The sequence below is a fragment of the Octopus sinensis genome, linkage group LG2, assembly GCF_006345805.1.
Source record: "Octopus sinensis linkage group LG2, ASM634580v1, whole genome shotgun sequence".
Taxonomy (NCBI): Eukaryota; Metazoa; Mollusca; class Cephalopoda; order Octopoda; family Octopodidae; genus Octopus; species Octopus sinensis.
In genome coordinates this window covers 97,666,677-97,680,220 of record NC_042998.1, presented here as the reverse complement: position 1 = coordinate 97,680,220, position 13,544 = coordinate 97,666,677, and the positions used below count along the sequence as shown (strand labels likewise).

Sequence of the window (13,544 nt, the reverse complement as noted above, 5' to 3'; positions counted from 1 at the left end):
AACAGTAACAATAGCTTTATGACTATCAAAGTGAGATGCATATCTCTCTCCACTCACAAGTCTTTGGTTGTCTCTGCCAGCCACTTCACAGAAATGTTGGCTGCATCTTATCACACCAGTATGGGAAATGTCTCTGTTCACCAGCACCAAAAAATCTCTCTTTCTCTTCGCAATTCTGAAAGGAGTCTCTTCCTTGCCCTAACTCCATTTGTTTATTTCTTTGTCACACAGCTGTTTGAGAAGAGAGCCGGGTCAAGAGGGTAATAGAATAAATATTTGGAAATCCTCTCTCTTAGTTTCCCAGCCATTGTCAGTTGTCAGATGTTGACAACATAATAAACCTGACAAGTTAATGGATATTAGAATATACACAATTTGTATGTTCTGGTATTCGTTAACCTGTCATGTTAACCATACTATTTTACCTGTTATAAAAAATCTAAATTGTTTGTTTATACACTGACTGACCAGTTCAGAGCTTGAACTTTCCTGGAATTAAGCCGTACCCCAGTTTTCAGGTTAGAAGTGGTCGGAGATTATGTATCAACAGTCAGTTATATTCCAACTTATTTGGATGAGCTTGTTGATAGCTAAAGCAGAAACATTAGGTGAAAAGCTACTTCAGTAAATTTTAATATTAAGCATTCTGCAAATTGGCTCTTCTCTTTGATCCTGCTGTTATGTGCTACAGTTCAGGTTGTATATAATCTGAGGATGTTCTACATTATGCCAACAAAGACTAGACTTTCAGTCTAGTAATTAATGTGAGTGTCTATTTTGATGTGTAGCTTTGTTAAACACTATAAGGCCAGATTAATAGCAGCATGGTGAAGGCATAGTGATGTCAGTTTGAGCAATATCTAATATGTAATATACTTTAATATGATATAGAACTTCAACTCTAAAAGATGAACAAAATTTAACCTGGTCAGATGCCTTGTTTTTATCCAAAATACATCACTCTTTGACTAATTGGAATAGTAAACCTTCATCAGGTGGCAGAATATTTGTTCCTGTGTTATTCAAGGTGACAGTCTGTGCAACACAGAAATAGCTTGCTAAGTTTTCAAAGACTCACTGATGGTGGAAAAAAAAATCAACTGATCCATGGAGACCATCATGTTTTAAATATGTAAATGCATTTGTAGCATAATGAAATTGGCCCAGGAGAATAATGTAACTCTTTGAAATGTTATTGATCAGTACTGATATAGTTATACATAGTCCAATTTGCCTTTGATAGCAGAATTAAAACTTGTAGTGCTGTATAGATTAGGGTGAGCATCCAATATTCTGAATGCTTGAAATATACATGAAGCAACTAAGATCAGCTTTGAAGATCTCAGCATTGTTACTTTTTAAGTACCTTGGATTCTTGTTTTGATGATCACTCCCTTGATTTCACCCATAGTTAGACGAATGAACACGGTACTGAGACGTATCTCACTGTTGTTACAGCAGTGCTTGTGTGATCATGGTTGAGCATTTTCTCAGTGCTGTTACAGAACAACTCAACTGGCAGAAATTGAGAAGGCTTACAGCAACTTCTGGCCCTACAAAAAGATATGAGTCGAAATTGATGTAGCATGTAACCATATACAAGGTTACATTGTAAAAATATTTGTGTAACTATCTTTTTTTGATATGCTCTATAAGTAAACAATACAGCAAAAATATTTAGCCTTTGTATAATTAATTTTTTTTATCACAAACAGTTAAGATCACTCCCTTAATTTCACCCTTAGTTAGACGAATGAACACGGTACTGAGATGTATCTCACTGTTGGTACAGCAGTGCTTGTGAGATCATGGTTGAGCATTTTCTCAATGCTGTTACAGAACAACTCAACTGGCAGAAATTGAGAAGGCTTACAGCAATTTCATCCCACTTGTATTTTGGGGTTTCATACATTTTCTGCACATGCCAGGAAAGCTGGGGCAAGTTTTGCTAGAAATTTTGTTTTGTGACTATGAAGTATGAATCTGACCTATTTAATAGTTAAATAAAAGGATGTTTGGTCAGGCATATTGGATACAATCAGTAAATACTGTTAAGTTGAGATTTCAGAAAGGCATGTGCTGTGCAATATGTGAGAAAAAAATTCCAGAAGAAACAAACAACTGGATCAGGTTATGGAGACAACTGATCCATGACAGGTGGCTTCATGCCTGGATACTATCTTCTGAGTGAGGCAACTGCAGGAGAAATATATGGTTTAGAGTAGATCACTATTCCTAGCATTTATTGACTTGGAAGGCCACTAAGGAAGCTAGGTGTTGATAAAGATTTGTGAAGGCTGTGCATGCTGTGCACGAAGATACAATGAGTCAGCAACCTTTTTCAGTGATGAATTTAGTATGGGGGTATCTTCAAACAATACATTACAAATTGTAATATATTTAAAAATCTGACAATAATTGAGCTATTTTCTATGCTATTAGCAAGCATGTTAGAATGCTTAACAAACAGCCCCCATAACAGTACTTCTCTATTCAGATCTGTGAATTTGTTTTCTTTTCATCTGTTTTAGATGCCCCACTTCCCCTAATAAACTATGATAAAGGCTTTTCTCTGTGAGAAGAGTTCAATCATATAAAGTGGAACTGATTGTGGGATGAAGTATAGCTTGTTTTTGCTATAGTAAGTAGTTGGCAGAAAATAAATAGTCATAGGAATTACCAGCTAAAATCTCTGAATTTTATAATATGAAGTTGAGATGCATGCAAAAAAAAAGGGTTTTGGAGTAGTGATAGGGAAAAACAGGTAGTTTTGAATGTGTATGTGCACACAGATGAGTAGTACCATAGCTGGTGATTGATAATCAGGGCACGGAAACTGCATATATGTACATATATAGTCTACTCTTGTGTTGTTTAGGAGGAAGGGATTGTGCCCATGGTCTTTGCTCACCCTCTTAGGCAGAAAGTTCATGTCTCCAGATGTTGGAAGACAACAGTTAAAGGGGAAAATATTCTGAAAAAGGACTTTGGTAATGATTATTGTGAATGATGTGTGACAGAAACAGAAAAGAAATGAGCAAGTTGGGAGTGCTTGAGGGGAAGTGATATGAGATGAAGCAGAGGTCACTGAAGTCACTACATTCCCCCTGTTCATTATAATAAATTTACAACAAATTATTGTTGTTGGCCACCATGTTCAACTAGGAATATTACTATTCAGAAGTAACATTCCAGTATGTACTCGAGAATTAAAGTTCAAGAAATAATCGTCTGCTAAGTTTGTGACACGTCAGTAAGACTTAATAAGGATTATGCAAAAGATTTTGAAAATAACCTGTTTCTTGTCAGCTTATCAGGCATACCTTCAGCAGCTGAATCAGCAGCTGCATTCCAATCTTCCCCAGCATTGGTTGCTTATATATTAATAGTATCTAACAGGCTGCTGAGGTATATGAGCTTTAGAAAGGTCTCTGTCTAGACGCTTCTTCTACAATCTAGCATTGCTTTTACTGTCTCTAAAACCTTACAATGAAGGTATTGAATGATTTTTTAAACTCCAGTAATTCTGAAGGTGCACAAAATAATTATGATGGTAAGTTCTCTTTTTAGTTTTTCAGATGTTCATAAGGATATTGTATTTTTCCCCTTTGTGTAACTTATATATTAAGCTAACATTCATTTACTCACACGTAATGTCCATGAGTCCGATATTTTTTTTTTATTGTGAAGTAGTTTCTTTAGTCTTGAGAGGTAGTCTTCAGGTAATCCTGTTTTTGTTAAAAAAAAAAATTTAGTCACAAAATCTGAATTGATTCTGTGTTGTATAATTTCATTTTTTTTATCTTTTTACATTTTTTTTTTCAGGCTCCCTTGACATCATGGATGTAGATAATGAAGGCATGGAAAAGGAGATGGTTTTTGTTGATAACAATCACCATAAAGATTTGCTGTCATCTTTAAATTTGTTACAGAAAAATGGACAGTTCTGTGATGTAAAGCTGGTGGTTGGAAAGCATGAAATCTCAGCTCATAAAGCTGTTATGGCTGCTGTCAGCACTTATTTTTTCAATCTGTTTACCACAAAAGATTCAGATAATATGTATGAATTAACTGATGTTGATTATGAAAGTTTCCAGCACTTACTTAACTATGCCTACACTGGACGGTAAGTTAACAATTTCATATATTTTCTTTTCTTTCTTTTTTTTTCTTTTATACAAGAAACTGTTTTTATATTCTTTTTACTTTCATTTAAAGCTTGAAGAATGAAAATAAGGTAAAAAAGATATGCTGATATCTTCGTTTAAATATCTCCAAAATTTGATAGTTAATTAATTATTAAATCATCAGTTAACTAAATAACTAGTTAAAGAATTAAGTTTTTGAGAAATGTACAAAAACAATATCTAGATTGTTTGATTTTTGTATCTGCATATTATTACAGCATACACATGAAAACATTCATTTGATAGTTTTCAAACAAAAAAAAAATATTTTAAGGCTTATATTTCTTTCCATAATTTTACACATTAAAAAAATACATATTTTTGTTACTTGCTGTGATATCTATACAATTTATAATTTAAACTAACATGTTAATAATGTATCTCTATCAGATGTTAATTTTTATATTTGCTCTGTAACAGATACTCTCATGTCAAAGTGGAACTCCAAAAGTGGGTGAGCTTCACTTATGATATATTCACTAGTGAAACAAAAATCCAATATGCTGAAGTATGTTTTTATTTAGTATTACAATTTAGATTTATGAGCATTTTCTTAAATTGTCTATTTCTTTATTACTTTTTAAGAATATTTTTTCATTTTTGATTGTCCACTTGATCTATTTTACTATATCTGCAATATGTACACACATTTCTTGTAAAGCCTTTTTTTAAATTTATTTTCAGGTTCAAGAATATTTTTTCTACAACTGTTTGCTAATCTTAGTCATTTTTGATTTTCATTTTATTGAAATAGATATGATTTAATTTTCATTAATATAAAGTTCTTTATTTTTTTGAGTAATAATGTAATTTTAAACATGCATTTTCTTCTCACCATATTGAGCAGATTTAAAGTTTTGTGGTAAGAATATTATTTAAAATGTTTCAGTTTATGAAATTGTATTATTCTGAAACTCCAGTCTTTTATGCATAGAGGTAATATTTGTCTCTGTGATTATCCCTGCGTTCAGATATACCAAGTTGTATATGAACCTAGAGCTGAAAGAATTTTGAATGAAATTGAACTAGCAGTAGTGCTCCTGTACTAGTCACATAGTCTCTGAAGCTGTAGCTACCAAGCTACCTCTCAAATAAGCTGTGAAATTTTGGAGTTGTCCTAAAATAGGCATGGCTAGAAAGACAAGCAAATGGTTCGAGCTAAGCAAATTTGCTTAGACAGAATAGTGGTATGATGGTAGTGCAGGAGCCTAAAAAGTTGTTAGTAAATATACAGGTTTACGGTTTGGGTTTTGAATCCTGTTGAAAAACAATTACATTTTCATTTGACTTGTCCAGACAAATTGAGAGGAATCTAAACTGTTCGTCATTTGGTAATTTGTGACAGATCTGTGTTGCAAATAATGATTGGACCTGCTCTTGAAAATGCTTACTTTTCGAGCTTATTTATGTAATAAAGTTGAATTTTTAATGTAAAATAGTATACAATTATATATTCCCAATTCATTGTCTTTATCTTTTTTTTTTATAAGTAAAAATTACATAGGAAATATCTTCACACTTTCCTATGTAATTTTATTTTTCTATAGTTATATCCATTTTAGTTGGCCATAAGTTTAAACAATTAAGTTCTATGTCTGAAAAAAAAAAAAAAAAAAGATAAAGACAACTAACTTGCATTTATCTTAATATAGTAATTATACTTAAATCTTTGATTTTCTAAATCCTGACTATTTCTGTAACTTTAAAGAATTAGTTTATCATTCTCTTTTTTATTTGCATTTTTATTTTTATTAACCTCTTTTGCTGGCACATGAACATGCTATTTCCTAGTATTAAACACTGAAATTGATTTTATTCAATTGGAATGAACATGCTACTATACTGATTTTTTTTCTTCTTTTTTTGTTTGTTTAATTTTAATTATAGCACTAAAATGTCACATTTATGAATGTTTCTACTTCATATGGCAATTACCAATCACTATTTCATGACATTAAATATTATTGTGTGGAGAGAGAAAAACAAAACAATTCTTAATTTTATATAAATATATATATGAATGAAATTTGATTTAATAATCAGTAGTTATAGATGATAGACTTATATTTAGAAAATCCCTTAGAATTGTTTAATATTTTTCTAAATTCTTAACCAATAATTTAAAATTCGACCTAAAAAAGATTTTTTTTTTATACATATGCTGCAGTAAATGTGAAACACTATTCTGTAGCAGAAATTTTAATATTTTGAAGAAGAAAAACTGATTTCACAAATTATTTATATTGAATATGCATATATATCAGTTTGTGATTTATTTAATTGGGTTGGTAATTGATCAGAAAGGAAGAAAGAAAATATATATTCCAACCGTCAATTTTTTTTTTTTTTTCCTTAAAATTGCTTTTACAGTCTGCTCTGAAGGTCATTCACTAAACCAGATATTATAATGCTCCAATGTTTATTAATACATGAATTTGTATACAAATTTAATTAAAATGTAAATATTTATTTATAAAAACTTATAATGGAACTCCACTAAATAGTTTATGCAGCTTTACCATTTATTCCTTGTGGATTGTAAATATTTATAAACATTTATGCATTTTAACCCTTTAGCACTTAAACCAGCCATATCTGGCCAAGTATTCTACCTGTTATATGTTCATACCAGCCAGATCTGGCCTCTCATGCCTACCCTACAGTGTCATTCTAAAAATATACATCATGGAAGTCACAAAGTTACAAGATAATGCATGATTAATTCAAAAAAATGTAAATAAATAAGCATTACATTTGGTGCATTCTGAATGCTAAAGGGTTAAATATTTAGTTCCCACTATTTCCCTTAGAAATTTCTCCTCTCTTTCCACATGTTGAATAAAATTAACAATTCAAACTCAAGTGATGACCATCACTGCAGACTGTAATACAGTTATCGTAAATATAAATTGTTTTCCTCTGTCTTTACTGTACTACAGGCAGGTAAGTTAACTACTGTAATGTACGGTAACAACCTCTCTTTATGCCTCCTGCAGACTGCAGCTTCCAGGTGCGGAGGTAAAGACAGTGTACAAGGCAGCCATGCAATTCCGGATTGCTTCAGCAGCCAAGGCCTGCTCTGATTTCCTGGTGGCTAACCTCTCCCCTTCAAATTGTCTTGGTATTTATCATTCTTGGGACACATTCTCTTGGTTTGTCAGTAGTTACTGTCTTAACTGCAGCATTCTCTGCAGTTGAGGAACTTTTCTCCCTCCCTCTTTCTCTATCACTCTCTTTTTCTCTTTCTTTTCCTCTTCTCTTTCCCTCTCTCTCTCATCCACTTTCCTTTTTCACTCTCACCCTCTCATTTACTTTTTTCTTTCCCTCAGTAAATTTTTTTTTTAACTATAATTGATCAGTATTCTGAAATCTATATGATCTATATATTTATAATATACTGTTTTGATTATTTTGTATTAAAGTTAAGATTAAATATTGGTTTGTGTGATTAGCTAGTAAATTGTATTGTGAAATTCTGATAATTTATAATACTTCAATTAAAAATGTCTTCAGGAAGGCTAGAAACTTAGATGTATAGTGATAACTTTGGTAATTGATCCTTTATGTTGTAAAGGAAATAAATTATTGATTTTTAAATAGATTCAGCTTGTAAGTTATATTTTTATTTTGAAAATAGCTTATTCTTAATATTATAGCTGGAAAAAAATACTTACCTATTTCACAAATTTGCTATGTTAATATTCTAAAATTCCTTGTACTTAATATATAATAGACTGGAATTTTCCTAATTTCCTCTTTTGGACAGACACTAGATTTTATTGCTTAGAAATAATGATTTATTCAATAGTTTTCTTTCAAATGTATCTTGACTTTCTTAAATGATTTCTTATTGAAAAGTGCATGAGAATAATATTCCTGTCACACTATATGTAAATATATTTGTCTTGGTGACAACACTATGGAATAAGTTTTTAACGCTTTATTCAAGATTCTTGTATACATAATATTATTAATATACCTTTCTTGCTGTTACTATTCTGTGTTACTTTTCGTTGCTAAATTACTTTTTGAAACAATTTTCCATATCATTCCTGTTAATTCTGTATTTGTCAGTATTTAATTTATTAATTGCTGTAAAAGACTTTGTTTTTTTCACTCCTTCATTGCATCATAAGACTTTAGGATAAGGTTAAAAATACTTGTCCAAAACAAATTTTTATAACTACTGCTGTTGAATTTATTTATAGTCAGTACTGTGCTAAAAATATCTACATCTATATATCTACACACACTCACACACACACCTAATAATTGGCAAATATCTGTATATCATTAATGTAGTTTTACTTATCTATCACATACTGTGAATTGTTTAAGCTAAGTTAAAAATTTCTATTTTCTTTTTAATCACATTTATTTAGTCAAACACCTACCAAATAGTTCTTTCACTACAATACTGTAGTTGTGGCTAGTATCAATTTCTATGTTGCCAACATTGATGGTTCTTTTTCTTATTTCTATTCTGAGATTAAGGCATCACTGTATCAATTGTTAGTTATGATAGTGAATGTGCATCATATGTATCTAGGCCTTTCATTTTAGTTTCTTTTAAATCAATGGAAGCAAAAATAATGTAATAATTAGCAGTTTTTGTTTTCATAGTATTTCAAGTAACAATTACTATCTAGTTTTACAATTATTACTTTTGAATGACCCACTTTCTATATATTTGTGTGTGTGTGTGTGTGTGCACATGTTTATATCTGTTGGTGTTAAATGTAGGCATGTATGTGTGGGAATATGTAATGTGTGCATGTATGAGTACATTCATGTGTATGTATCAGTTATAGGTATTTTATGTGCTTGTATGTCTATATTTAAAGGTTTATATATATATATGTATGTGTGTGTGTGTACGTACGTACGTAATAGTTTTGTTGTATCTGCTTATATATGATGTACATGTTGGGTGCATACATTCATAGGTTGGTTTATATATATATATCCAAAATATTCTGACATTGCTATTTAATAACCTCTCTCTCTCTCTCCTTCCTTCTTGCTCTCTGATACATGCACACAAAATTGCATTTTAGGTGTGAACACTTGAAAATTTTAGTGTCTCTTTTGCTCATTTGCAACATCATGTTTTAACTCTGTCTCTCTGAGCAATATATAAGATACATCCATAAGTTTAATAATAGCATTGCCAATTAGTCAGTTCCATTGAGATAAGTAGTTTTAAGGAAAATTGTCCTTTAGTTGTAGGAGTGTATGAAAGTAAACAGTCTTGAGATTATATGCTAGGAGTGTATGAAGGCTAGGCTTGTCAAGAAGTTTTATAGCTCTTGGAGCAGTATAATGAAAGTCAAATGAAATTAAATGGAAATGTGTGGAGTCTTTAATCATAACTATTGATATCTGAATAAATATAAGTTATAAAGTCAGTTAGTCTAGGACTTATAACTATGACCATGAAGATGTATCTCTATAGAATTGGTTCATTTGAGGCAAATGCATGGATATTCTCATAGTTGGGAGGACTGTGAGTGAAAAAATTGATGACAATCTGATGTTATGTACATCTGGAAACCATGCCCAATTATGATAGTTTCATGAAATGAGACTACTTGTAAGATGATGTGAAGGACACTTTCAGAAAGATTTGCAGTAGCTTGTCTGATTGGCTTCACATATTCACCATAAATGCATTTTAGTGAAGTCTATCATGAGAATAAGTGAGTATCAAACATGAATGTGAACACTGGTTTGACTCGATTTGATGAAACTTGTCGCATGATATCTCTTGAGTTCCATGTCTTCTGTATTTGTTGTTGTGATGGTGCAGCTACATCAGTAGCCTTAAAAATACAGGTGTTCTAAGTAAGAGGTTTCAAATTGTATTGGGAAACAATTTGTGACTGGTTCTATGATCAAGAATTGTCTAAAAGATTAATGAGAAAAGGAAAAAACTTCCACAAAATGGAAATGCAATTGATTATATTAGGAAGTTATTTCAAATACTGTTCTATTCCATTATTGTTTACATTTGTCTCTTTAGCATGAGTAGGATTTTCTGCAAATATATAGATTTTTAATCTTGCTGAAGGAATTGTTTTTACAACTAGATGTCTTTCTTTCCTTTTAAATGATCTTGATGTAGAATTGTCAGTCACACAAACTGAGGCAAGCAGAGATATGTTTGTCGCCTCAATACAAATGTTTGTTCTTTGCCAAGATTTAAAAAAAATTTTCTTGCGGTTATCTCACCAGGACTATATAGCATGTGGTTCCACATCCTGACATTTAACTTGTATTATCTTGTATTCAACTTTTCCTACACTAACTTCATTATAGCCCTTTGTACATTTTCAGTAATCTAAGACTGACTCTTTCATATCTTTCTTTTCGTTGAAAGATGTGCTAAAATTAGTTTGGACATGCTTCCTCACTGTCCCTTTGTTGATAATACTATTTCACAGAATAAAAAAAAAAATAACACTCCACCACTCATCCTCTCACTGTGGAACATGGAAAAAAGAAAAAAAAAGCTTGTGACAATTTGTGGTGGTATAGTTTTTCTGGTTTTTTTTTGTTTTCTTTTTCATTCTCTATTGCTTATCTTTTAGCATTTATATTCCACTATATTACTATTTGACCAGCCCTCAACTATAGTTAAGTAGCAGTTAGTGTGGACGTTTCTGTCGTCACCCACTCTTAATCGATGCATCTTTTAGCTTCCAAACTTCTGTTGCTGTTTTCGTGATTGATAGTCTAAACTTAGCATTAATCTTTATAAAATGTTCTTGCTGGTTAAATTTTGTTATAAACTTAGTTTGAAAAACAGATTTAAGATTAGTTAGTTTTAATTCCACTTTGATGTGGCTTACTGGTTTAATAAATCTGAAGCTATTGATAATCCATTTGCTTGATAAAAATTCAGGAGCCTTGTTCTTCATTTTATAGTCATATTGTCTGATCACACCAATAAATTTGATTGTTTAATGGCCTAGTTATCAGTTAGGGCCTTGTCTAATTTCATTTTCATTGTACAGTGAACACCCCTAGGTATTTTTTCCACTCATTCTTTTAAGTTAGGTCATTCAGTGTTCACAAAAGTCCTATATACTTAAGATTTACCTTACTGTTTAGACTGTGAGGAGGATTATGTCACAAGTTGTCACTTTACCACCAAAGGGCAAGCTCATTCCCCACTGCATTCTATTTTTAATAAATTTAAATTTTGACTTGTCTTCCTTGCTTTTCTTGTCCAGAATTTAAGATAATGGTTGGTTCTCACTAGGTGTTATATTAGGATTTTTGGTTCACTTCATTATATTAGTGTCCACTTTGTTTCTAAGTTTTTAACTGCTTCCTCCAGTATTAGAATTATTACTATCTAGAGAAAATTACCATAATTTTACTTTCTTGTAATAAATCTAGCTTATGCACCTTTTGTAGTGTCATTTTTCTGTACACAACACACATCACTTACTAACAGTTCTACTTCCCATTTAATACTTTCTATTAAAAGTAGTTATTCTGAGATAAGCTGAAAAGACAGTCATATGTTGTTGGTTTGTGAGCATGTGTTAGGGAGTGTAGATGTGTATGTTAAGCATGTATGTATGTATGTGTGTGTGTGTGTATGTGCTTATAAACATGTGTGTAAATTTATATGTACATGGTTCATATACACGTGTACATATACTTGATCACATGCATATTTATATATACATACAGGTTGATGTAGATGTTATTTATGCCAAATCTCTTTTCCGTATCACATTTTTATTGTTTTTTTGTTGCAGAAATCAGATGGTGTGCAGGTGATAATGATCAGTTAAAGACACAAATAGATGCTTATATACAGAAACATGTTGCTGATGTAATAAACAGTAATAAGCTGTCTGTTTTACCTCGCATCCTCATAGAAATAGTGGGTAAGTAGTTTTTGATGAAAAGAAGAAAAAAAAAAATTAGACCAATATGAGCAGTAAAGATCTGCTGTATTTTGTATTCTTTACAATCTGATAAAATGTATTACTGTTTCTAAAAATTTCAAGAAAACAATATAAATCTTTAATAAAGTAGCATATTTATTGGACCATTTACTGAGAGAGCTTGAAAAAATAATTATAATAATAATAATGAAATTATTGTATACAGTGCTCAGGTGCACCACAACTTGTCAGAAAGTGCGTATAAAGTGTATGCAATAATGTACAAATGTCTGGAAAGTGAACAATGTATGAGTCAGATACATGTTTGTGTGTGTATGGAGGGGAGAAAATCAGGTTTCGTGTTGGCGAATCTCAGAAAGCATGGAAGTTTTGAAGGATGCAGTGCTCCGACAACTAACAACCGATGCCGGCAGTTTGTTCCATGCTTCAGCAACTCTCAGCGTGAAAAAATGTTTCCTAAAGTCATGGGAGCTGTGCTGTTTTCTGACTTTGTAAATATGTCCACGGGTGTTAGACGGGTGGTAGTTTGAAAAGGTGCTCAGAGTTATTGTTTGTAAGATGGTTGATAATTTTATTGGTGTCTGCCAAGTCAGCTGCCAGACGTTGGAGTTTCAATGTGTCCATGCACAGTGAAGTAAGGCATTCAGAATATTGCAAATGCCTGATGGAAGGTATTCTTTTGGTTGCACATCGCTGAATGGCTTCCAGACGATTGATATCCTGGGCAAGATAGGAGTTCCAGACCGGTGATGCAAATAGTACTTTTGATAGTACTTTTAGAATTTTTATTTTGTGCTTGTGACAGTGTGTTTAAAGACTGAGTTATTTCCCTTAACACCAGGACTACGTCATTTTGGCTTCTTTCAAGATTGATAAAATAGAATATTTATAAACACAAAAACTTTTAAGGCTGTGCCTTAACATGGCCATAATCCATTAACTGAAATCAGTAAAAAAAAGTATTACATTTAAAAATGTATGCTTCATCATCCAGTGATTTACGTGTGTATTTTCATGTTAGGTGATGGGTAGATTTGCCATAGTGCAATTTTATGGCTTTTGATGTACTTTTAAATACTCTATATCAGCTCTTAGTGATTTGAGTGTTTCACTTTAGCTTAAAGTGTTGCCATTAGAAATTTGGATTATTTCTGGCATAGAAATACACAAACATTTGATCACTGAAACAAATTACCTGTGGTTGTTCAGTAAGAAATTGTCAAACGCTCCTACGTTGTCTAACAATAGGAGAGTCCATCATACACACACATATTTGGTTAAATTGTTCACTTGGCAATCACCTGGTACCTTGAGAAAATGACTTTTATGAAAGACTCTGGTTAAGCTTTTCAGATGTATCTGTTACTCAAACAGCACCTGCTGGCCTTTTGGCTGCCTTTAATCCACCATGTTGCAAACAACTGCTTCCTAC

The 13,544-nt window shown here is 31.8% G+C and overlaps 1 protein-coding gene across 5 annotated transcripts in view; it reads left to right on the top strand.

The window, feature by feature from the left end:
* The window catches only part of LOC115232512 (influenza virus NS1A-binding protein homolog A), a 31,235-nt gene that overhangs the window by 8,805 nt on the left and 8,886 nt on the right, over positions 1-13,544 (top strand). Inside the window, exons 1-5 of one of the 5 annotated variants that reach the window (XM_036498560.1) lie at positions 3,399-3,553; positions 3,826-4,126; positions 4,219-4,237; positions 4,608-4,641; positions 11,960-12,091. In XM_036498560.1, the coding sequence (XP_036354453.1) occupies positions 3,490-3,553; positions 3,826-4,126; positions 4,219-4,237; positions 4,608-4,641; positions 11,960-12,091 (550 nt within the window). In that variant the 5' untranslated portion in view covers positions 3,399-3,489. Of the gene's footprint in view, positions 1-3,398; positions 3,554-3,825; positions 4,127-4,218; positions 4,238-4,607; positions 4,642-7,183; positions 7,309-11,959; positions 12,092-13,544 lie in introns of those variants that run through there. The other 4 variants (XM_029802418.2, XM_029802420.2, XM_029802422.2 and 1 more) reach the window with 4 other exon arrangements.